General features: G+C 42.5%; 1 protein-coding gene across 2 annotated transcripts in view; it reads right to left on the reverse strand.

Annotated features, from left to right (window-relative positions):
* The window catches only part of URB2 (URB2 ribosome biogenesis homolog), a 423,522-nt gene that overhangs the window by 96,033 nt on the left and 300,041 nt on the right, over positions 1 to 27,448 (reverse strand). For both annotated transcript variants that reach the window (XM_085611919.1, XM_085611920.1), the window contains exon 8: positions 74 to 161. In XM_085611919.1, the coding sequence (XP_085468045.1) occupies positions 74 to 161 (88 nt within the window). The remainder of the gene's footprint in view (positions 1 to 73; positions 162 to 27,448) is intronic.

The following is a 27,448-nucleotide window of genomic DNA, read 5'->3' on the forward strand; positions in this document are numbered from 1 at the left end:
CCGATAAAAAAGTTCAAAAACTGCTCATTTCTGCAGTAATCTACAACAGCACACAATGATAGAAGAGCCATACCTTTCTCTCCTTGTCGTCCCTCATGCATGACTGAAGTCACCAATCTGTTAAAACAGCTCAAGAACGATGCAACGGCTCGCAACATAACCTGCCCATACATAAAGATAAGAAGCTTGATTAAGATAAGAAAAGATGATAGAAAATTTACATCGGTGTGGTCATAGAAAATATGAAAAACATTCAAACAGATATGCATGGACACAAAACGCTTTTTCTGCACACCTAAAATGGAGTCTAGAAGAAGGAAGGAGCAGTGCTAACCTGGATTGCGCGCCACATCTCATCTGAAGAACGTACATGGATAAATCCCTCAAAGCAGACCAACGAGGCGCAAGTTGCTAGAGGCCCCACATGGTGCCCTAAGAGTAATAAAAAGGAACTTCTTACAACTAAAGAGGTGCTGTAAAAATGAATCTGTGAATAAATAATAAATCAAGTGGCAGAATCAACACTTGTAATAAAGAATGGGGTTTCCCTGGTTCAACCCACTGAACTTATGCAGCCCGAGCAAGAACTCAGCAAATTAAAGTTTCCACTTGAGATCAAATCGAGCTGGCCTACCAGTGAAGTGTTTTAGCGCTTCGGACATATATGAACTCTTATTTGATGAAAAATCAGGTTGACCAATGGACAGCACAGTAGCACAACTTTAAGGGACAGAGGTGACTGAATTTCGAAAAGCGCTATTAGAAGACATCAGGCTTGGATAAGAACATCACATGCTACGTATTTTTGTATAAAAATCTGATTTCTCTAATGTTTTAATAAGTCAACCTACACAATTTCGTATATAATTTTTGCTGTGCAATATTTGTGGTTGTGTTGACAGTAAAATAATATCCTAAATCCAGTTGGGTTCTAGTAGCTGTGTCTGAAATAATTTCCATTTCACAGTTTTAATAAGAATCAGATGTAGCAACATACCGAATGAAATCCACATGTTGCACTAAACTATAAGGTAAGTGCAAATCAACTGCGTTTGAGGGTGCTGTTTATTGTGATATTTGATTGGATCCATACTCACGCTTTATCAGGAGCTAGCCATATCTTTCAGGGCAGCGTGATTATTCTTGGCACCTGTAACAAGCCTTGCAGTTACATGCAGTATTTCTCCAAGAGAAGCAGTAGAGGAATTGGCAAAGCCTACTGGCACTGATTCAACACTATTTTGGAGCAAGAGAATGAAAGACTGGACTGTGTTCCTTGACCGGAGGGATCAAAAGCTTTAGTTTTCAGAGTATATTTATTGATAGGAAACCGTTTTGGTTTATTTGGCAGTGTTATCAAAGGGATGTAAGGTCATGTATATGAAAGCATGTAGCATTTCTTAACGGACCGAATCGCAATTTCGATCAGTTAAAAAAAGCTAAAGTGCCTTACCATATGTACAAGGAAAGACAAGGGTATCGCAAAAGGGGATATCTACCCAGTAGAAAAGGCGTTTGCCGATTCCCTAAACAGGAAATCGCAATTAGGGATGTCCTATTTGCGATTTCCTAAGCACGTGCACAAAGAATGTACAAAATGCAGAAATGGGCAAATAGTAAATGCCATTACCATCTACTCCAAGTCGATGGAAACCATGCGCAATTAAAAAACAAAACAAAAAAAAACACTCCATTTTGGTTGTTTTGTTCTTTAAAGTCCCATAAAGTGCACACTTGCCCCGAAGGCATTTGTGCGCTTTTCATGTGCACAACTTTTTTAGGGGGTGCATCAAGGGGGGCCTTAGGCTTATAGGCAGCATTGGTTTTGCATTATCTAAATGGGGATTTCCTAATAGCAATTTCTTATCAGTAGGAATTGCTATTAGGAAATCTCTATTTTTGTACATTCCATTTTGCATTTCCTGTATGTCTTGGGAAATGCAAAATGGAAATTTTGTACATATGGCCCCCAATGTGTGGGATTGTGAATGGGGAAAATGCCAAGACGATATAGTATGTTGAACTGTTTTTGTACTGGAGAAGGGGAGTAATTTCAGAATAGGGGGATTCATCTTGTTTTTCAAAGGGTTCACTTTCATTTTCTCAAAGAGAAAATTCATCCATTTGGTAGTTTGTCTAGGAGATTTTCAGTTTCGGTATGTTTGTGGTGACTGTGAAGTGAAGGTAAAACTGGGTATAAATAACACATTGGTGTACGTAGACAGATTTGTCTTGTAGTACTTATCTAAGAGGTTACAAATGTAAGTTGACAATGTATGGAGAAAAGATGGAACCATGTGGGACTGAGTCTTATTGGGTGAGAATTTGATACAAGACAGTCAATACTGACAAACTGAGTTCTTAAGGAAAAAAATTATTTAAACCATTTTAACACAGGTCCTATCACAGCCATTATGGCATTCATGATGTTAAGGAGTGAGTAGTGGTTGGTAAATAGTGTGGAAAGCCACTGATAGCTCAAGTAATACCAAAGTCAAATGTTGACATCATCAAGTATTTTCAAAGCGTTGTCTAGTATTTGTATTGAAACAATTCTGTATTGTATTTGAACAGAACCTGGAATGGAGGGAATTTATGAGGTTATTGACAGAGACATAATTTAGTAATGGCGCGACAATTGCTTTTTCAATTTTTAAAAGGTGTCAAGAGGTTAATAGACCCAGGGCACAAATGCTTCCATTTTTCCAAGCTCACGATTAAAATTGACATCTTTTTAGACGATAAGTTTTATCACATATTTGTTTGTGTGTCTGTAGGAGATAGTGTACTCAGAAAAGGTTTGCTTAAAAATACATTTGTTCGTAGGCACATTATCATACTTAGAACATTCTGTCCAAGGACTGCGTACACTGTGCAAACTGACCTTGTCGGTTGTCTGTTCGATGATAGCTTTGGGTGGGTAGAATAACCAATGACAGCCAAACCAGTGCCCAAGCACAGTAAGAATGGGTCCAGGTTTACTATATAAACTTCACCAAGCCTTTGTTCGACAGAGGAGCATTTCAATGGGGTGTTGTGGTCGCTCGTGTCTGAATTCTAGCCCAGCTGAATCCCATCGCTATCCAGAGAGGGGCAGCGCTCTGTAGTACACCAGACTGGCTACTCGACGATACACGCACACAGGTTAATGAGGAGTTAGACCACTCTAAGGTATACTGGCTGAATTGCACACCCTATGCTTTCTAGGCCGCGCTAGGTAGCAGTACAATTATGTGCATTCATATAATCAAAGCAAAGATATAATGATTTAATTATTCATCTTTTTCAACATTCTTGTCATGCTTGTTACCCTTATTTTTTTCCTTCTATTAATCATTGCAGCGCACACATTTTACACTAGAGTCCAATCGCTTCAATAAATATTTGAAACGCCAATTTATGCACTTCTTGTGTCTCCATTTGGGGATGCCTGAGTAAGCCTTGAAAGGGGACATCTGTTTCCAAGACTTTCTTGGGGGAATTAGGAGGTTACATACATAAACAACAAAAGAGTGAAGCCAAAGATTTATGAGCCAGTAAGGGAAGTAAACCAAATCACTCTTATTTTATAAAATAACCCGCACTCATCAAACTAGTTGGTGACATGCTTCATCATAGGGTTCCCACCAGAGAGGCTGAATGCCCCTCTGGTGTGCTACAACGCCTGGTTACAGCAGAGTGTTTTTTTCCCCGTAAGTGTGAAAAAGTGATGGCGCAGAAAAAACGTGTTTTAAAAGTACCTTTATTCGCCCAATAGAAATTTTATAATGGGGGAATAAGGTAAGGGATAGAAACAGTGTGGTGGATGTTGTACACTGGGTAAATTGGCCAGTTACATCCTGTGGTATAACAAAAAACAGTGGTCTACATGTTTCAGCCTCCTTGTGCCAATCACAAGGCTTTCGTCAGGACCAAACTGCCACGGCGGAATTAGGGGGTTGCCATGTTCTGAGGTTGCAGACACAATTAGGTACCCTGTAAGGTTTACTGATCCTTTTGGCGCTCGGTGAGCTAGCTAGGAATTAGGTCAACATATTCTGATGGTATGAGCAGACAAAGTCCCCATAGTTTTGACACTTCTGTTGCCCAACAGCATAGTCTTACTGAATTAATAGGACCCATATGACATGGCACCACCAACATCACAGGTGCTTATTTAATGATTCTCCTAAATAGTGTGCCCAAAGACCCTACTCTCCTGTAAATAGAGATGTCTGTGGTGTTCGGAAAAATCCTCTTCAGCTGAATAGGGAACCCCTATTTCTGCCTGTAGGTTATTCAAGCTTGAATCTTTCAAAGGCTCAATCCACTATAGTTTACCTTCTCTGAATTCTAGATATCCAAATGGCTAATCCAGTACCAGTGATCATACCACTAAACCGCAGCCATGTAGTAACAGATGTTACAACAACATGGGCTCACTATTACAGGAGGAGTTGTTACCTTCGAGGTAGAGGCCCACAAAGCATATGAAACAGAGGTATTCTATTCATGGGTAACATTTCCGGCAGCAGAGGCAACCACCGGAACACTTCGCACGTACACCTAAGCGGCAATTCCTAAAAATAATCAAGCTTTGAAGATTTAGAAATTCCACTATAATTTCAGGAACTCACACATTGGTTCCAAGGCACCCTACCACATTCATTAGCAAAAGTCAGACTAGGTCTCCTAAGCAATGCCGAGGCAACATGGGCATTCTTAGCTGGCTACACACCATATCCACAAATAGCAGTATTCACAGCAGCAGCCCTGCGCACAATTTACACAGGTCTAGTTAGATATACACGTACGCCACTGTTCGTTATGTGAGCAATAACAACAAACCCAGCGAGAACTGATCAAGCTGTATAACCGCATTTATCAATGCCAGTGATTAGTCCAGTCACCATTAATTCAATCATGGAAAAGGTTTTCACCAGATGGGAGGAAATTCCGTTCTGTATTGTACAAAAAACAAATCAACTTGAAGCAGTGTCTCCCCATACAGAACCTAAAGATAAACATAGGATTCTCACAATGTGCCAACCTTTAGGGATGGTTCCCCCATTAGAAGACTGACACATGGAGCACAGTATTTGCTGCAATCTATACCATCATGCATGGCACACCATCCATAGCCGTTTTGCCTGATGTGCTTAAACAAATTCAAAATCAATATGGGACAGCCCTGCCCTGGACTTGGGGATGAAACTTATTGGCAATTATGGAACAGTATCCTCAATTATTGTGAGTAATGTTAAAGGGGAAGCAGCAGCTTTGGCTGTACCCCAACGTCTTGCACAAATTTTGTTAGCGGGTCAGGAGCGAGAATTACCAAAAACAATTGTAGACACCGACACATCAATAAGTCGAGATACTTTGGGGGTCAGACCAAATGAACCACAACTTAAGTGGTAATTCTGAAAAGGATAACTCTTAACAGGCACCACAGTCTTCTAAAAACACTGGGATAAAAAGAAAAATTTTAAACCATGGGGTGAATCTCCTCCACAGGAGTCCTCTGGAAAGTGCTATAATCTGCGCAATCCTTGAACAATTAAACATCCTGATAGGTATCAATATACTGATACACATCCTTCTCGTTCCTTCAGGAGTCATCCGAAAAATGCTCAGAGAGAGGACTATCGGAGCACAGGTCAGAGGAGTACGTGAAACCAAAGAAGGACTCACAATGTTCTTCTGACATCACGATAAAAAAGAAAGAAACTTCCACAACAAAACCTCAATTCAAAAAGAAAAAAGTGGCTGGGATTTTTCCTAAATATGCCACACATATTGAGGAATCAGCTTCTGAACAAGGAGTGGGCTCTGACTCTGCTAGACAGTGTGGCAGAAGTCATGATTGTTCGCCAGAATTTTCAAGAGTTTCTGGTGGTAAGGGCAACTAATGTGTTCAGGTGGAAACACCGGGTCAGAGAGTTAGTTCGCCAAGAATATGGTTATAATTTGCAACACCAGATCGAGGGTAATATACCTTGTACCATTAAAGCTCACCACTGAACAATCCTTTGTTCCTTGTAGTGAAATCAGACCATTCATACCGTTAAGTCTTAGACTATAACAAATAGTCATGTTTGCCCTTTTGCGTACAAAATACAAACAGCGCACCACTAATTAACAATATAGTCAGCGAAAAATACAAAACATTAGACATTGCAAATGGCCTTTTCTGCCAAAACATAGCACCTGAAAGCTGATATCAGACCGCATTCATCAACCTCGGGGTCACAAAAACTATTTTGTCGATTGTCTCAGGGGTATAACAGCCCAGGTTTTTGCTCTGCCCATGTAACAGGACAGGTTCAGAGCTTTGACCATGAAGCATTGGCCTTTGTTGATAACATATACCTTACAGATGATGATTTAGAAACCCACCTAGCTAGAGCAGATCACATAGTTCTAGGGTTTGCTCAAATAGGTTATAAGGAAAATGCTACTTACCCATTATGCATCTGTTCTTGGCATGTAGAGCTGTCGATTCACATGCTTTGCATAAGCCTGACATCTAGTGTTGGGTCCAGATGTTTGCACTTTGTTTATCTTCGAAGAAGTCTTTTCCAGTCACAAGGTAGGTGACTCCTTCTTTTGGCGATAGTGCGCATGAGTATCGACTCCATTGTTAGATTGTTTTACCGCAGAGGGTGAGAATGGGGTTAGTAAGAGTAGAATAGAGATGTCCATGTGTATGTATCTAAGTAAGATATTACTGCAACAGGTATAGGTACCCGGGGAGGCGGGTAGGGGCATTGAAATCTACAGCTCTACATTCCAAGAACAGATGCATACTGAGTAAGTTGCATTTTCTGTTTGAGGCATGTGAGCTGTAGATCACATGCTTTGCATAGACTATACAGCAGTAATCATCCAAAAGCGGAGAATAACCTGTAGCTGTTGCAGTGGTCCGAAATAGTGTATGTATAAATGCCTGGCCTACATTAGCTTGTTGTCTTGCTAACATCTACACAATAATGTTTTGTGAATGTGTGAGGTGTAGACCATGGTGCAGCTTTGCAGATGTCCGCTATGGGGATGTTTCCTAAGAAAGCCATAGAAGCCCCCAGTTTGCGAGTGGGATGCTCTCTAGGGGGAATCGTTAAAGTTCAGTTTGCTTTTGCATAGCATGTCTGAATACATGTGACTACCCACCTCGCAATATCTGATTTTGAAATGGGATTGCCTTTAGGTGGTGGAACAAAAGCAACAAAGAGTTGTTTAGTCTTACGAAAAGGTTTTGTCCTTTCTATGTAATGGAGTATTGCTCTTTTCACATCTAAAGAGTATAAGACTTGTTCTGCCACTGAATCTGGTTGAGGAAAGAACACAGGCAACTCAACAGATTGGTTGATGTGGAAGGCATATACTACTTTGGGTAAGAATTTAGGGTTAGTACGAAGAACCACTTTGCTGTGGTGTATTTGTAAAAATGGTTCTTCTATGGTTAGTGCCTAAAGCTCTCCCACTCTCCTAAGTGATGAATGTCACTTTCCAAGTGAGAAATTATAATTCACATTTATGCAATGGCTCAAAGGGTGGACCCATCAATCTGGTGAGGACAATATTAAGATTCCACAATTGGGCAGGTGGAGGTCTAGGGGGAATAACTCTTTTGAGTCCTTCCGTAAAGGCCTTAATAACAGGCACTCTGAAAATAGACACTGGGGTCTCTTTTGAAGGTATGCGGCTATTGCAGCGAGATGTAAGCGTATGGATGTGTATGCTAAATTTGAGCGTTGTGTAAATGCAGTAAATAGCAAATTATGTTTTGAACTGAAGCATCAAGCGGGTTGATATGTTTGCTATTATAGTAAATAACAAATCGCTTCCATTTTGCTGCATAGCATGCTCTTGTAGTAGGACACCTAGCCACTTTAATAATGTTCATAGAGTCTGGCGGTAGATTAAGATAGCCAAACTCTATGACTTCAGGTGTCAGATCACTAGGTTGAGATGTCTGGGATCTGGCAGTCCTATCTCTCCACGGCTCTGTGTGAGGAGATTGGATGTGAGATGTAGTGTATTGAATGCTCTAAATATGCCTAAACTGCTTAAATTTTCTTTTGTATTTTTTTGACATCTTTTTGTTTGGCTCCAGGTACCTGCAGGAGTACTAGGAGGTTGAATACGCTTGTTTGTAGTAGTTTATAGTATATTATGGTTGAAAAGCTTCTCAGAAGGTTCTAAATAAGACGTCAGAAAACGGGGCCATTAACCGGGCCTTGGCAAGGTCAGGTAACCTCAAATATGGGGGGCTGGGGGGGCCTAAAGCATGGGAAATCACTAGCAGAAAGTTTCTTGCTCGCTCTTGGGAGGACACGGGTGGGTTCCTTTCCTCTTCTTTTCTCTTTTATAATTGCTATTGCATTGTCAATAAAAATGTATTTAAAAAAAAAAAAAGTAGTAACAATTTTTGGGGACAAGGCTCCATTATCCCCTAGTCCACGAGCCCTTGTGTTGTTCGAATGATCAGGTTTAATAAGCCAGGCGAATGTTCAATTTGCAAATTTTGTTTGCAGAGTAATACTCGGTTGATAGTGTCAAAGGCTGTTGACAAGTCTATATATGACACAAAAAAGGGGCCGTTTCCTTATGAAGGTGCACTCTTCAGCCAAAACGTTTAAGGTTTAACTGTTCTAGAAAACACTAATGTTTAGCCAACAACTCCCTTCCCCACTCCGCCATCTATCTCAGCTGAGCAGCCTGGTAGTATTGTATGGTGTTGGGAATTCCAAGCTCCTCTAACCTTGGGTATCTGTAAGCCAGTTTGTGATGCATGCATGGTCTCCGACCGTCTCAGGTATTTGATCTCTTACGCAGATGCATCATTCTGGGTCTCTAGGTTAGACCTCGATTGAGGGACTGAAATCGATAGGTCAAGGGTACCGCTATTTGTAGCACTTGGCAGGCGGAGGTTGGGGGATTTTATGTTGTGCATTGCATAAACTTAACTGTGGAACTCATGACTACCCGCAAACCTAACTGAAAATAACAGTGATTAAGTCCAGTCTAAATAGATACTACAGTCTTATCCATCGGGTCCAACCCAAAACAACGATAAATCAGTGGCCCTCGTAGGTTTTGCATCTCTTGTCATCCATCTCTCCACCCACCCCAGCCTCATCTCTACAGATAGGGTCCCTGTGTTCTAGGCCACTGGGAATCGGTTGTGTTTTCATGTTTTCACAGCTCTTACTACTATAAGGTTGGCTGTGTCTTGTGCAGGTTATTGCCTCCTGAAAGTTGATCAGGAATCACTTGTCTTTCTTGAGCAATGGTAACCAGGTCCGGTTGCAAATATTTTGTATGTTTGCATCCACCAGGCATTATTTCGGTGTGTAGTCCTCAGATGCATTTGGGGAGGACAAGGCTGTTTTTTGTCCTCTGGAAGGTCCATGGTTCGCCTAGCCTCAGACAATGAACGCAGTTGGAGATGGTGATCTTGCCAGCTGTAGATGAGGTAAAATGGTTGACTCCAGCCATAACATGTGTTTTTTTCCCTCAAGAAATCTGTAATTGGCTTAAAGACTCTGATGGGTGATGATCTTTTAACTGGCAGTTGTGAACACAGACCATGATATATGGTGCTTCTGTGCCTTTCCCTCCATCTCAACACATTCTGTGAACCCTGTCTAGCTTAATGTTGACATCTTCATCAGAGGAGAATATACGATGAAAAATATCTTGAATATAGCACTTAACATCTGGTGTTCTGTCATGTGTGGGCTCTCCCCCAATTTGTATGTTTGGTCTATGACTCTTTGGCGTGGACTTATAGATCTAGATGTTGTTCTCTCAAAGTTAGTACTTCTTGCTGCAGCAGTTCGAGCTCCTCATCACCAGTAGGGCAGGTGTCCAGCAAAGGTGGTTATGATTTCAGGGACCACAACAAGATTTCAGACCAGTTGTGACACAACCAGTGAACTATATTCCCAGATGCAACCGCCAACGTCCCGTACTCGAGATGTTTGTCAGCCCCTGCGCATGTATCTACTCCACTCCAATACGACTGACTGTGACGGACGCTATGGGCCATGTCTCTGTAAGGTATAGATGTTGTCACAATGTCAGGAAAGCTCCAGCTCCAGATCCACCATGGTCGCTGATATCCAAGATATTTCATATATATTGCACACAAACTCAGCCCAAAGGCATTTCCTCACGGAAAATGATTTGGACTATATTGAATGTCATGATTTCTCATTATACTGCATAAATGTACAAGGGTATCTCTTTCAGTTTAGCTACAGTTGCAAAATGTACGAATTGCCACTAAATGTGGTGTGCATACTATATTTAAAAAGATAAATAAACATTTATATTAAAAAAGCAGGCTCGGTATCAGTATTCTGACAGAGGGGGTCAAAGTGAATACACCGGCAGAAACGAATTTATGAAATAGAAAGAAGAATCAGAATGAAGCACTGAGGTTAATGCAAAGAAAGAAGAGAAAGGTCCTGGTCCTGAAACACATGTTAAGCAGAAGAAAGTAGTCAGACTTTAAATATGAAAAACATGCAGTGCATACTACGGAAATTCTGTGTAACAGGACATGGGCACAAAGCTTCTAGACAGCACAGCAGAAGTAACGATGGTGCATCAGACTCTACAAGAGTTTCTGTCGGTGAATCCATCTGAGGAGTACACACAAGTCAAAACCCTGGAAAACATGTATGCCTTCCAGATAGGGTATACAATGAAGAAATACAAATCGAAGGGGATATTCCGTGCGCAATAAAATCAATGTTCTGGTCACATTTATCTGATGCCCATGGCATAATCTTGGCAGAGGAGGATTGACCCCCAGTATTTATTAGGGAAGCACCACAGGAAGACGAGGTGATTAGAGTAGCCTTTTCCCCCACAGTACAGAGGACATTATGCCGGAGAGTGGGCTGTAGAACTCGCTCTAGCGATATAAAGAAACCAAGCGCGGTGGGTTAGAAATTCCATTCCTCACGTCATTCCTTTAAGGAGTGTGCCTCAGATCCAAGATCCAGACTCAATATCCAATAAAATTAGACAAAAGAGCAACACAAAAGCAATACAAGGCATAATAGTGTCTTGCAATTCACCAATGAATACTCCCCTTCTTCCTGTTTTAAAAGCAGATGGAACATACAGAATAGTACTGGACTATAGGAATTTAAATTCACACATGTGCATATATGGAGTACAAAATATGCACAGTACGGGACTCATGACAAACTTGGTGTGTAAAACATATACAACAACCATAGATATTGCTAATGGGTTTTTCATTCAAAATATAGCGCCTCAAAGCAGGTACCTAACAGCTTTTACAAACTCTGGTGCTCAATATTTGTTCAGGAGGTTACCAATGGGATGTGAGAAAAGTCCAGTTCAATTCTCAGACCATTTCATAGAGATCTTACAAGCAGATCCTGAAGCCCCATCTTACATTGGGGATATTTATATCATAAATGAGGATTTAAACACACACTTAACTCAAGTGGACTGGATAGTGACCAAATTGGCCTTACATGGTTACAAAATAAACTTTAAAACTCTAAATTAGCTTACTAGAAAGTTGCTTTACTAGACTATAAGCTGTCAAGTGAAGAAAAGGACTAGCACCAGATTTCCTTCAGAACTGTGCTAATTTGGAACCCCCGTATATGCTGATAAAAATTGCAAGTCCTGACGGGTTTCCTTAACCTTGGACAAGCTTACTAACCACATTATGCTGAGCGAGTTAAACAACCGTACAACGTAATAACTCCCACAGTCTGAACAAAACACTGGACAGAAGAACACACAACAAATCTGCATACTCTCCATCCAGGCAGACATGCTAGAATCAAAATATCTACAAACTAGGGATAACAAGACCAACCTAGTTTTGAGGTTGTACAGGCTACACCGATGTAATTTACAGAGAGGCAAACAATTCCCATAGCATACAAATCACACTTATACTCAAATTTGAGAAAACTCTTGCAACTGTACTAATCGCCATTTTAAAAGACATCCTTTGGCATCCTTTGGAGCAGGGAAAACAAATTGTTGTTTTTCTCAACCTGACACGATGCATCATCCTAAGTCAGAATTCCAAATTCTCAAACACCACATCCCAGGTGGATTCAAAGGGCATCATCATTAAAAGCAGTGGATGTACAGTTTCAATATGATTCTATACTAAGGAAACACAAATGTTATCCAATCGGAACAGAAATGGCCCACTACTCCAGAAACATTACCCATTGAGAGCTGTAAGAGCTTGATCTCCATAGACTGCTCTGCAGAATCAGCTCTTGGAATAAAACAGAAACAGTCAGCAGGTTGTGCAGCGGTGCAGGGAATAATTAATTAAAGATGGTAAATTTGAGCTGCAACACACATACAGCCAAATACTGGGTGACAGCACTGCACAGATTGCAGAGATAAATGCACTGATGCTTGCATTTCAGAAGACTGAGCCAGGTGTCCCACAGTAAATCATGTCTGACTCTTTTTTCTGCGCTCTGAGCACGCTCGTAATGTGAATTTACCCCAATGGAAAATTAATAGATTCAAATATTCAAAATAGAAACCAATCAAAAATAAACAGCTCAGGGGAAAGATCATCATCTTAAAAAATAAGTTTCCATTAGTCCATGTGAGTAACACACTGGAACATATGCAAGATGGCATTAATGGTGTAGGGAATTCTGCAGCTCAATCTGCGGCAAAGGTAGTTTGGTTCAGACTGTAAAAATAGCTGCAGTGACCCGATCTCAAACTAGACTCAATAAAGACAATTTGGCTACCACTGAAGCAAACTCAAAGAGTGAAATACCTCCAGGTGTTTTACCTCGTAAATACTCTTACATCTTTAGTTTAGACAACACTCCAATAGAGTACCTACCGGGAGTGGGAAATAGAGTGATACCTAATAAACTGTTTAGATTAAATTTAATTAGGGCTGCTCATGAGGGTTTGGTATCTGCACATGCTGGGATGAAAGCCACAGTTTGATGACTACGACAATGTTAACCCCTTCGGTGCTCATGACGGAACGGTTCCGTCATGAGCCACGGTTGAGCTGTGCTCATGACGGAACCGTTCCGTCATGACCACGCCCGCGCAAGATTCCGTCAGCACAGCGGCGGAATTTGCGCAGCATGGAAGGGGTTAATGGTGGTCAGATTTACCAAAACAAACTAAGGAATATGTGCAGCAATATGATATTTGCCAGCAAATAAAACATTCCATCCTTAAAAGATCACAGCCGACTCCTTCATTGATCTCCAATAAACCATTCCAAATTTTGTATCTGTATCACTACTGGCCCTTACAATTTGATAACCGCTTTAAATACATTCTAGTTGCGGTAGATTCATGTTCTCGGTTCCTATGGGTGTGGACCGGGAAAGCTGTATATGCTTGGACAATTATAAAGGATTTGTGGAGTTTTATAGCCACATGTCCAGTACACACATTCCATTTGGACAATGGTCCAGTGTTCGCCTCTATGTTTTACAAGATTGCAGTAAGTTCATTGGAGGTGTGTTTCCAATTCATTCAGAAGTAACACAAATGGTTCAGTACAGTACACTAACCTCACACATAAGCAGGCCCCATCAGCCTAGGTGTTGAGTTCAGTTCTTATTTGGGTCCATCACCTCTGTGGAGTCCAGAGTCTGGGAAGGTGTCAAAGTAAAATTCTTTTGATCTAGACTAACATTTGAACGTTTTACAGAAAGTGGAAGAGGTCAGAGACAAGCTTTCGTATGTAAAGCATTCTGATTCTGCTATCGGCGAAGAGAAGGTTTTGCCAGTTACAGAAGGATAGATCCTGAAGTATGATATATAGTTCGAAAGAAGATTCCAGACAAACAGGTGTTTTGATCATCATATTGACTACCCGTACTGGTGTCGGAGGTAAAAGACAGATCTGTCCTAGTCTTGCCTCCATTGTCTGGCTCGAAATAGAACAGACAAGTATTGATTGATTATGTAAAGAAACATCATGTAGCCTATTCTTTACAGTCGTCTCATCTGAATACAACAAAGGAGGCCTCAGGGAACACTTTACACCTTCTCCCTACCATGCAGGAGATTCCCCTTAAAGAGCTCAACAACCATGAGAGCTCAAGTCCTTGGCTGGGGAAAGCAGATTATTTAAAAAACACATCAGATTCCAAGGAGGAGTTTCATGACTACATTTCTACAAGAGCAACTGTGCAATTAAATGCTGTGATATATTATGATCCCCCTATAGAGACAACATCTATAGAGATACTGCCCATCCGAACAAGATCTTCGGTGAGACTAAATTCGGAATCGTTACAGTCCACCTTTTTTATATTCCTCAAACCGAGCACGCTTGAAAGTTTCTAAAATATGGCACTGGCTTCATGACAGGTATTTTATACCACCATGGTCCTATGCTGGGAGTGTCACAGTAGTGTTATTCTTTATCATGTGGCTTGTGATGCTAACTATTCTGTTATCATTGTTAAATGGTTATTATGTCCCGGGGAGAACTGTGTCACTGATATTGGCAACAGAATTACAACCACATTTTTCTTCCCACAGAGTTCAAAGAGACTTATATGCTGTGAACGTTATGGCTTACCCTATACCGGATGGTATGGTTTAGGATAAAGTCCCTCATTAGATTATGGAGCCTACTAAAACCTTACAATCATCTTAGGTTATAAAAAGTTCAATGGATGATACTAGAACTCCTGGTTCCATTTCAGATAAATGGGATACAGAAACAGTAAAGAATATGATGTCTGGTTTAGTATCCTATACCACCCTTGAAAATGAAGATCCTTTTTAAAAGTGTATAATTATTGGGATATCAGCAAAATGTCCCGCTCCTTCAAAGATACAAGCAGGCACCGGCAACCAGGAAACAGTGAGGTATATATTTTTAGACAGAGATGAACGCTGGACGACACGTTTCGGTGGACACAGCCACCTTGTTCACATAGCGCAGCTGCCATTGACAGGCCTTTAAGTACCAATTGAGTTGCCAAATTGAAAGGTGGAAGTTGGGATGTCACGCACACCGCTTTTATCTCCAAATGTAAATAAATCTTAAACAGGTAATGGCGTGCTGCGAGAGGAGCGACCCCTAAACCAAGGTCGGTAAATGACAGTAATTGTTGCACTATCCCATCTCGGGTAGTGTCCCTCTGTACGCACAGCGCTAGTGGGTAACGAAGTTACCAAATATAATACCAATGGTAATTGAATCAAAGTTCGTTTATTCACGATATGATGCTATTTTTACTTGTGTTTCGAATTTCACATGTTATTTCAATAACGGTACCAACGGAAATCCTCAATGCATTTCGGGTTGGAACCCTTCGTCAGGAGGAATCCTATAAAAGAAATAGGAGACAATGTAGCATATCCCGTCTGGGATTCCAAAAATCAATAGTAAAAACGAAAGATATGAGAGTCTCTAAAGTAAAACAGTGTGCAACTGGAAATGTAGCATACCCCGTCAGGGATTCCAAAAATCAATAGTAAAAACGAAAGATGTAAAAGTCTCTAAAGTAAGACAATGTGCAACTGGAAATAAGAAGCTTAGTTGTGAAGTATCACAAAGAGAGTTTGAAAATTGAAAGGTGGCCACAGAAAACATACTGTGCTCCCTACAACAATAGAAAGTGACGAAGGCTTGCAAAAATTATAAAGACAAGATGTAAAATATAACATGGTAAAACGCGAAAATGCCCACATGATACCTGGAAATAATGGCATTCATAGAACCAAATGTCAATGGGCATTAACAGTTAAAAATAAAATTGCACAAAGTAAATGAATTTCCAAGCAAGGCGTTGACAATGGTGTGTATCAAAATATAAATACATACAATCTAACCCACACCTTGCCTCTGAAGATCAAAATAGAGAACATACTAGGAAGCACATCCTCAACCTAGGTCCCATGTGAGATGCATAATAGCAGGAATGGCAATGAAAGCACGTAATGGCATAATAGCTACATATACCCACATTAAACATATGACAAAGTGGTGAAAGAAGCTTAAAGTGGGAAGGTACACCCCACATATCCTGTTTGGATAAACATTCAGACTACATTCCCATTGGTAAGTAAGTGATGCGCTGCTTGCTCGCTGATCGCTACTCGCTTGAGAATATTATTTTAAAATTGGCTAATAATTGTTTTAAAGAATATTGTTGTAATTTCAGGTCCACTTACCCGCATTTTAAAAAACGATTAAACACACATTAGGAACTCTTTGTTCCTTATTCCTTGCTGCTATTCGTTTCATATTGCAATTTGCACATTCAAATATGGCGCTTGGAGCTCCCCAGTAGAGTCACGTGGGTCCGCTTTCCCCTAACCTATCAGCTTGCTCCGGCCTCTGTTTAAACGGCCTGATGCAAGCGCGCACGTTGTAAGTAAGTGACGCGCTGCTTGCTCGCTGATCGCTACTCGTTTGAGAATATTACTTTAAAATTGGCTAATAATTGTTTTTAAGAATATTGTTGTTATTTCAGGTCCACTTACCCGCATTTTAAAAACGATTAAATACACATTAGGAACTCTTTGTTCCTTATTCCTTGCTGCTATTCATTTCATATTGCAATTTGCACATTCAAATATGGCGCTTGGAGCTCCCCAGTAGAGTCACGTGGGTGAGCTTTCCCCTAACCTATCAGCTTGCTCCGGCCTCTGTTTAAATGGCCTGACGCAAGCGCGCAGCGCGCGCGCGCAGCAGGCGCACCGTTGGCGCGCCGGAGGTGCACCAGAGGCAAGCCCGTCTGCGCCAGTCCGTGCCCTGACGCACCCAGCGGCTTGCAATGCCTCTTCATCTGCCCCCCCCATTTTGAATTCCTTAACATACACTATTGATGATTTGTGGTCTCAGAGGTTCGATCTCTTCTCTGTGTACTTTATACAATCATCAGTCACAGAGATTTGTTTGCTCCAACTGTAGATTTGCACTGGGCAGCGGTCAAAAAAAGCGGTCGACGGCTATCCTGAGGGCCACTGCTTTAAAGGAAAACTCACCCTCAAAAGGAGGCGACCACTTACATTTTTGGAGTCTTAACTGTCGTTCCCTTCCCAAAAACAAAGCTCATATTTTCGATTTTTTACATTCAGAAAAACCTGATGCTTTGTTTCTTACTGAAACTTGGCTTCACTCCAGCTCTGGCCCAGATATTGCTTGCGCCCTCCCCCCTGGCTACGTTATTGTCAGGAGCGATAGAGGCACTGGAAGGGGAGGTGGGATAGCGATTATCTTCAAATCAAAGTACTCTTGCAAGCTGGAACCTCAACCTTTTCCTGATTGCGAAGCTGCTTTATTCAAACTTGCCATATCTCCTCGAATGACTTTATCCGGAATGCTTATATACCGTCCTCCTGGCACTGCGAGGCAATGGTTATCCTCTTTTCCGGATTTAATTGCCCCTTTTATTTTACAAGCCGCTAACTTTACGATTTTGGGTGACCTAAATCTTCACCTAGAAGATCCTTTGAACTCCGAAAGTACTACTTTCTTAGCTGATCTTGAAGCTCTTGACTTGTTACTCCATAATCAGGGGCCCACACATCAGGCAGGGCATCTACTGGACCCTATTCTGTCCAACCTTTAGAACGTAACTCTACCGCTCTTCCCCTAAGTTGGTCAGACATTTCGCTATTCATTTCCAACTCACTGTCCCAGATGATACCACGCCTTTTCCTACACATAGTAATGGGAATAGGAGACCATGGCACAAACTAAACTTAGAATTGTTAAACAGTCTTCTTGTGGCGAATTTCCCAGATCTGAATCTCCGCACCGATCTCTAAATGTGGCGGTTTCTAACTGGCTATCTTCATCTATTAATCTCTGTCTGCCCCTTACATCGAAAGCCAGTTTCTTCCATCGTCCCCCAGCCCCTTGGTTCAATAATGACCTGAAGATTTTGAAGCCAAAATGTAAGTTGTTGGAAAGAAAATGGCGTAAATTATATGCTCCCAGCTGCAAAATTGATTATAAGGCTGCCCTTCATACATATCATTCTGCCTGTAAGGCTGCAATGGTCACTTTTGTCTCTAACACTATCAACAATTCATTGAACCGTCCCCAAGCTCTATTTTCAATGGTCAAAAAATTGGCAGGTGCTAACAGTCTTCCTCTATCCCCTGTTCTCGACTCCATTAAATGGAATAACATTGCTAACTTTTTTATTACTAAGGTGAAGACGATATACAGTAACTTAATTACCTCCGTCCCTTCTAACTCTGATAAATCTCGCGCAGACATGTCCTATATGAACCTACCCCCTGCCATATCAAAAATTTCACAGTGGCCCCTTCTTGATGATGGTCTCTTCCTTGATTGCTTAGCTAGGGTAAAATCAGGTTCTCCTCTTGACCCTTTACCGGCCAATATTTTGAAACAACTGTCCCCAGCTGTCTTAGGAATCTTTAAGGGGCTCCTTAACTCCTCTTTACGGGAGTCCTTTGTTCCTTCAGATTGGAAACATGCGATGGTGGTTCCCCTTTTAAAAAAGTCCAACGCTGATCCATATATCCTATCTAATTACCGCCCAATTTCACTTTTACCCGTGTTTTCTAAAAGTTTTGAAAAACATGTTAACTTTCAGCTTGCAACTCATATCGAAAACTCAGGTTTTTTACATCCATCTCAATCAGGCTTTAGGACACACTTTTCAACAGAGACCACCTTACTGGGGGTAACTGAAATGCTGCGCTCCTGCCTTGACCAGGGCGAGACTATGGCACTCATTCTATTAGACCTGAGTGCAGCATTCGACACTGTCTCACTCTATTCTGTTAAAATCTCTTCAGTCAGCAGGAGTGGAAGGCTCAGCCCTTTTGTGGCTGACCTCCTTTCTCAGTGATCGTACTTTTCAGGTCTTCTCCTCCGGTTCCTCATCCACTTCTCGACCATCTGCGTATGGAGTTCCCCAGGGGTCCACCTAGAGCCCATTGCTCTTCAAAATCTATGTGAGACCCCTTGCGACCATCGTAGAGGATGCAGGCCTCTCCTTGTACTCCTACGCCGATGATACACAAATCATTTTCTCTTTATCTTCTTCTAAAGCTGCTCCTATATCCTCTCTGCAGAGCGGACTACGTCAAGTATTGGAGTGGATGAATGCCAACTTTTTGAAATTGAACGGGGACAAAACTGAGGTCATTATTCTGGGCAAACAAACATCTTTGGAGCCCTCGCCATTGGCCCCAGGAAATGGGTCCGTTCCCCCAGCCGGTTGCTCAGGTCCGTAACTTGGGGTTTATCATTGACAATCAACTATCCATGCGACAACAGGCGGTTAGCACCGCCGGCACCTGTTTTTCTATACTCAGATGGCTACGGAAGATCATCTGGATGCTTCCTGCCTCCACTCAAAGAACTGTGGTCCTGGCTTTTGTTATCTCTCGCCTGGACTACGGCAATGTACTCTATCTGGGAAGCAGTAAGGAACTTCTGAATAAGCTCCAGGTGGTCCAAAATTCTGCGGCGCGCCTTCTTTGTCTCGTTTCTAGAAAAACCTCCATCTCTCCTTTTCTTCGTAACTTGTATTGGCTTCGTATTGAAAGCCGTATTACATTTAAGACCTTCTGTCACATTTTCAAAATCAAGCAAGGTTCATCCCCGGCATACTTGCAAGAACTTATTCGCCCTTATGCTCCTCTTCGAGCTCCGCGTTCGTCTACTCTAGGTAACTTAATACTTACTAGATTCAAATTGACCAGAATGGGTGGACTTTCCTTTGCGTATCTTGGGCCTAGACTTTCGAATTCCCTCCCCAACTTTATGAAACAGGAATCTTCTTATCTCAAGTTTCGGCGAGACCTTAAAACCTGGCTATTCACTCAGTAATCAGCTCAGTTACTTAGTCTACATTTGTGGACACACTTGCGCCGGGAAACCCTGTCTAGGGTAGCTGTGCGCCACATAAATTTAATTAATAATAATAATAATTGGGCATTGACAACCTGTGTCAGAAGTAAGCTAGCTGGCTGTAACTCGACATGTCATGGACAAGTGTCCGAATGATGCTAACAGTTGCCAGGCCATATAGAAGAGACCAAGGACATGCCAACCAAGATTCCAAGAGATCTCTAGTTAACAAGAAAGAGTATAAGTGCATAATATTTGTGTAGAATTGCTAAGCTCACTCAAGTGAAAAAAACAATAAATAGTGAAAGTGACCTGCAGAATTTTTTAGGGGATATGTATGGTTATCATCACTACCATTACCTTAATAAAACTAGCACTCCCCATGAAATATACAATTACATACAGTAGGAACACTGCATAACAGGTTCTGCAGGCAGCACAGCAAATTACATGAATAAACTGGCCAGGGCCTCCTGCGGGCACTGAAGCAGCACCTGCACAACTGTATCCCAGATGGTATTGGAGTATCAGCCCAAGAGGCAAGCAGTATTCACCGACCGCAATGCCAAGCTGGAGGAAGAAAACATTCCATTCCATGATGGTACAGCTTCTCGGGGGTGCAGAAGGGAATGCGCACTTTTAAGATGAGGCTTGCTCAACCAAGTCCTCTGGGGAAGGAGGTTGCGTAAGGAACACTGGGTCGCCCGGAGCAAGACAGTGGCAGCAGGCGATTGTCCTGTAAACAGGAGCCCTTGTGTTGGGCTTGGACCAAAGTGCCCAGAAGGAAATCAGTGAGGCTCCATTAAAGGGCAAAAGGGGTTCAGAAATAGAAGCCTCAGGCTGAGGTACCTCTGTCGGGAGGGTTAGTCCTGATGGCCAGCGAAGGGAGCTCGAGGGCAAGGACCTCGGCTGCCCTTCTCTACACCACTACGCTCCCTCCTCCGTAGCCACGTTAGGGGGAGAAAGCAAGCCAGTGTTAGGGAAAGTGTCACACCCACTGGCCTCACCAAGGTCAATCCGCCAATCCATAACGTCTTGAAGTTGGTCTGCTAAAGGGTCCAATGTCCACGTCAGGGATGAGGTCGGGGTCGACGTCAACCGGGGGTATGGTTGACCTGGGGAGCATCGTCACCAGGACCAATGTCAGGGACGGTCGAATTAGATCAACTGACATCGGTCCGGAACTGACAACGGATCCGTGGGGGCCCTCCAGAGCGGAGGCTGAAGCATCTGGCATCGAAAGGCCTGGGGCCCCCCAACTAACTTTGCAGGAACCGAAGGCACACCAGCGGAGCAGGGCTGACCAAAGATGAGGTGGAGAGCCTCATAAAATTTCTGTAACTGGGCACTAGATGCCCTGGCTCCCGGAAAAGCAGGGAGGCGCGGAGTCCTCTCGGAAAGAGGATCAGAGGACGGAGGCCGGGGGCCGGGAGCGACAGTGCTCCATGTCCCGTTGGCTGACAGATGGGGTGAAGTCGAGAAACGCCTATGCTTCTTCGACTTCTTCTTGCGCTTACCTGACCGCCAGATGATTTAGAATGGGGCGAGGAGTGTGGGCTCCGCTACCCTCCTCAGGACCTTCCTCTCAAACGAGTACGGGACCGACATGGAGCCAACCAGCGGGTCTCCAACAGATTTTGGGACTTCTCCTGCAAAGTCTTCAGATTTATGGCCCGGGAGTCGGAGCACGACTTCCAGTCATGGTCATGCTCCAAGCACCAAAGGCACATGAGATACGTATTCGTCACGGATATCATCCGATGGTAGGATCAGCAGGGCTTGAATTAGGTCCTACGCTGGGACATCTTGATGACACCAGGAGTCCAAGGGCCAGATGTACGACCTATTGGGCCATGTACATAGCATATTTACGAGACACCATTTTTTTGGGACTCGCTATTTGGAAGGGGCGTTCCCTTCCAAATAGCAAGTCTCAAAACCATGTAAAAATGTTTTCTGACCGCAATTGCGGTTGCAAAATACTCGCAATTACCACCTACTTCAAGTAGGTGGTAATGCATTCGCAAATGGGATGGGGTCCCCAGGAGACCCCTTCCCCTGTGCAAATGCATGCGAAATTATTTTTTAAGGGCAGGCAGTGGTCCCAGGGATTACTGCCCGTCCTTAAAAAAATGAAACGAAAACGTTTCATTTTATTTTAATTTATTTTTAATGCATCCCGTTATCCTTTAAGGAAAACGGGCTGCATAAAAAAAAAACCTGCTTTATTTAAAAGCAGTCCCAGACATGTGGTCTGCTGAGCCCAGCAAGCCACCAACCCTGGGAGGTCAGGCATTCCCAATGGGCTCTCAAATTGCGAGAGGCTCATTAATATTAATGAGCCTCGCAATTTGCGAAACCATTGGTAATCGCAAACAGTGTTACACACACTGTTGTACATTTCATTTAGCACCTCACGATTTGCGATTCGCAATGTTTCGCAAATTGCGAGGAGCAAAATGAAATGGTCGTACATCTGGACCCAAGAATCAGAAAAAATCTCGACAAAGGTTGAAAGAAACGTTAGCCAAAAAATGGCTACGGGGTAGCTCTCTCTGGATATGCACTTAAGCTGGCGCAGAAAAAGAAAGAACTGATGTCAGCGTGCCCGGGCGGTGTCTATATACGTCCTACGATGTCATTTCCGGCATGCACGATGACTGATGCGGAGCCGACCGATACGCAGGGGTACTGCTGATGAAAAACCTCCGGTTCCACACTGACGCCTGGGGAAATTCACAAGGTAAGGAATCTACAACTAGAGTCTGTATCAGATAGAATATAATGACAAGCACTCGATTTATTCTGAAAAATTTAATAGTCAACTAAGCATACAGGGTTATACGTATTGGAAGGAAAACAGACACAAAAAGTGTTTAAGGTACCAAGTTTTGGGAAATACAAAGGTATAGAAGCTCTGATCAGAGCATGCACAATACCAAGGGAGTGGATCTTTCTAAACAAAACTATTCAGCATATTACCTGTCGAGGTTTTGGTAGTACGAAAGATATTAAAAAACCTTCCATTCCCAAAACAACACCGTTCACTCAGAGCCAAAGATACCCAAAAAAACACAGCTCTACCACAAAAACCACCATAGACTCTTCCTCCAGTTGTAGGACACTTCCCATGCGGACAATGCAATGTATGGGCCCTGACAGAAGTCACAACAACTATCCAGATTAACACCCTGGCATGGACACAGAGAAAACATATGAATTGTAATTGAAAGAATTGCATATATATGATAACCTGCCCCTGTCAGTTGAAATACATTGGGATGACTATCAGAGCAATAAAGGTGAGAATCACAGAACATGCAGCAATGTAAGGGGTAAAAAAAATCAAACAATAAAATGAGTACACATTTCTTAACTACTAGCCACACCCCAGATGATATGAAACAGACTGTACTCGAATCTCACCCATACATGAGACAAGAGATCCATTTTAAGAAGGAACAGAACTGGGTCTTCAGGTTATCCACACATAGGGAAGGCCTCAATTATAACATACCATGGGGGGAATTGAACATATAACATAACCCAGTTGACTAGGGTTCTTGATTCCTTTAAAAGATGGGAATCCCCCCAATTAATAATGATTTCCCACTCTCCACGAGTTGTCTCAGGGTCACACTGTGGTGATTAAGCACATGAACATTTTAGCTCTAACAAGCACTGCTCTTCGTACATATGAACCCCACTAACACTGGAATCTTACTAGACACAACAGTATGGACATATTGGGGTTCCTGTGCTTACAGTTCCTATGCATGTACCCTGGCGCTGCTCATTCCAAAGTTATCCTGTGCACCCAGGAGACCTAGAGAATTTCTTCAGTGTCAAAAAATAGACATACTACACCCGACTCCTTCGGGTGTTGAGTTATACAACCAACTAAATTGGTAAATAGACACCATAGTTGGAACAGTATCCCATTTAACCAGTCTTCCCTAGTGTGTCCCAATGTGTGTGGGCTATCCACATGATTATAAGGCCCCCACTGCTTCCCACCAATGGCGTTCCCTTCAGAGCGTGCTTATACGTTAAACAACTTAATAATTAGGAGCGTTTAACTAGGGAACTACCTCATGGGGTTTGGTGCAATACCCTAATCGGATTCAGTCAGAATGTAATGTAGGTTCTTTCCTGAGGTCCTGAAGAATCACCACATGATCACTTACTGACATACATAGGCGAGAAACATGTTGACCTTGTTTTAGATCAATTTGTTCACTAAGCTAACTAGGACCATTATATCCTTAACTTGTGCTGCACTTTTAATTAGGCGAGAGAGGTCAATCATTAAATAGTCTGACGCTGAGCATCACCGTACCTATTTTAACCCACTACCTATTACCACTCTACACACATCACTAGAGCCCACACACCCCCACTTCATCAGAAGGGTAAGGAAAAGATCTCCAGCAGAGAGCCCCCTAGTGGGTGCCCATCGACATTGCAGCGCCGGCCCGACGAGTAACTAGCCCAATGATGAAGCATGACACCCAACCGGGTGTGTGAGGGCCCGTGCTCCCATTTGAGCACATTCCTTCCTCTGGAACACTAATCTTTCTCACATTTCTTACCTTGAGGAACTGCACACCCCTTCTACCTCTAAGACTATTGCTAAATGGAGCATGTATGCTGGACGTGAACAGCTCCTGGTTCCACTTTTTGTTAAGCTCTAACATTTTAGAACAGGAAGAGATTTCAAAACTCGGGAATGCATATTTCCCAATTGACTTATATTAAAGCAGAGTCAATTTCATGTGGGGGCAGCTAAAATATAGCCAAAAGTCAGGAGTTTCAGGCCTCAATCGGGTATGTGCAGAAATTCTCTGCATCAGGCTGTATTTAAACATTGTAATACTCTGTTTCAGTTATGGGTCAGTGATTGATGGTGTACATATGGTAAGGTGCGCTTTTGATTTCCCTGCTGCAAGCCTCTATAGCAGACATGTGATTTTGAGGCAATGGCTTAATGCCCCCGTCTTCTAGTGTGATATATAGTTATGTTTATATAGTTACACTTCCTACTCAGTTTTATTGTGGAGTTATGATTTGAAAGTACAAGTCTTGAAGTTTTGTTTAAGTGACATGCTAAAGTCCCCTTGAGATTGTTGGTATGATTTTAGGAACAATGATCGCATGCTCCACAGGTGTTTTTTATTTTATTTATTTTCACACAAGACCTACTGTCCTGATCTGAGTGTAGATATCGTTTACAAAGAGGGTGATTACAAAATGAATCTTGGGTGCCGCATATACCGCCTTTTTACAATGTGATTAGAGACCAGTGACTTAAAGCAGCCGAACCTTTGATGTGTCCAGTCAGAATTACCTTCTTGGGGTCCCTGCGATTTAAGATGGGGGCCTGTTCTAAGGTTCTAGATCCGTGACTTGCTGACTGGACAAATGTACTGAAATGACGACATAGCCACTTTTTATAGCAACACAGTTAAAAAGCAATGATTTCAGTCTTCATACACCTGCGTCAATGTTTGCTTCACTTGTGAGTTCAAATTCACAAGTATTTTATTTGCAACAAGCTACTAGTTTCACACGTCGAAACAGACGAAAACAGAACATTTTAAATGTGTTGTTCATTGACGTCGATTTACCAAAATGCCAAGGGTAGCACCACACCTTACTGACGTCACAAGAAGTCACATCCTTTGACCTGTGACCCTGAATATCCCTAGGGAGTGGTGTCAAATAATCTTAACCCTAGAGACATCACAATAATTGACATCACTAAAGTACCAAATGTCCATTTTATAAACCACCTACATTAGGTCGCAAACATTTTCTTTGAAACTGGTGGGAAGCAATACTCGCCCTGAATTGTTGCAAGCCAGATCTCTTATAGGAGATCTTCGGGAATTACCCCCTGAGAAAATTTTGAGTTAAATGGGATCAAATAGTGTACCTAAAACCACGATTTTCACACAATTTTGTTAAAAAAACCATAGGTTCTGATAGAACTCTCATTTATATTCAAGTTCTTTCATGGTGTGCCAAGGCAATGAAAGCGGATGCTCCTGAGTAGAAGACTATTGTTATCTTGTTTTCAGAATGTGCTATGGGTACCCCCATATGTCAAAGATTACCTCCACTGTGCCAGTCATATGCCATGGGTGTCCCCCTATGCCAAATCTTACCTACAATATACCAGTGTCAAAAGTTTGAAATGAACTCCATCCATATATCTTGCATCAAAATTACCTCTAGCATATCAGGACCAGTATTTTATCCTGGTTGCCCCCTCCCATTTGCCACAGTTTTCCGTTCTTACGTCAAGAAGCATCTCCAATGGGCTAACATCACAGGTGCCCTTATTTTTTTTTTTAAACAGACTTTTATTGATCTTTGAGCACACAATCGTACAGTCCTTAACAGCTGTTGACATTGTTACAATACTCATATACATGTGGTCATGTTCAGCAGGACTTACAGGTACAAATCCTGATAACGAAGTCTTCTTCTGTGTTTAAGGCTTATCTGCACTCCGTCCATCATTTCCTTTGGTTTTTGCTTTGTTCGCCATAAGTTGGCAGGGTATGCTCAGACGTGAGTCCCTTGCTCACTTTGCCACTGGATTCAAGCAAGCCTGGCTGAAGACGGCTGAAATGCCAGAAACCAGTCCTAGGAAGCTTGTTTCCGGTCCAGGGAAGACATGGCTTGGCAGTTCGGGCTGGACTGTTCCCATGAGGCACAGGGTCAGACTGATTTGCATATGGCCATGTCTGAACTGGGGTGGCAGAGTGGGCTAAAGAACAGTGATGGATTAAACCCAGATCAGTTGACTGGGGGTGAGTGTTTGCAATGTTCAACACTCCGTCCATCATTTCCTTTGGTTTTTGCTCTAAGGCTTATCTGCCCCATCTTCTCCCGTCCCGCATTAGCTACACTATGCAATTATACATTTGATTCTATCCGCTTAGTTATGTTCTGGTTAGCCCAAACAACTAAGAGTCTCATTACAACAAAACAACTTACCCCCATCCCTCCCCTCCCCCTCAGGCATCTTGTGTGTGGCTACCATCTTATTCTCCTAGTGGGGAGATGCGCGGCCAATTTCTCCTCTAGCTACCTCTATGGACTCGGGGTCGTGTGTCTATCTCATCAGGGGGCTTCCATCATTGTGTGTCTTCTCCTCAGCTTCTTGTCGTTTGGTGCGTAAGCTAAGGGCCTCAGCTGTCACTTGCTTGGGCTTCCTCTAATGGATCCCCTTCCTCCTCATTTATTGGGTTCTTCAATGATTCCACCATCGCTACCAAATGCTCTGGCTGCCTCCAGAGTGTTTTCACTATCAATTTTCTTAGCAATACGTAACCTTACTGCCCCCTCACATTCTGCACATTTTTCGAATTTCTTTTTCCATCTAAGTCAATTAAGGCCCCTCCGTGATTTCCAGTGGCTAGTAATATCTCTCCTCGCCAGCACCAGGCTAAGGTCCTGGAATTTACTCGTTACTTTATTTTTGGCCGTATGGGGGAACCAGTGCAGCAGACATTACCCTGGTGTGGTTGCTAGTTCTTTTTCTGTCACTTCCGCTAGGATTGCAGTCACATGCCCCCCAGAAGCCCCCCA

Source organism: Triturus cristatus, chromosome 6 (genome assembly GCF_964204655.1).
Source record: "Triturus cristatus chromosome 6, aTriCri1.1, whole genome shotgun sequence".
Classification (NCBI taxonomy): domain Eukaryota; kingdom Metazoa; phylum Chordata; class Amphibia; order Caudata; family Salamandridae; genus Triturus; species Triturus cristatus.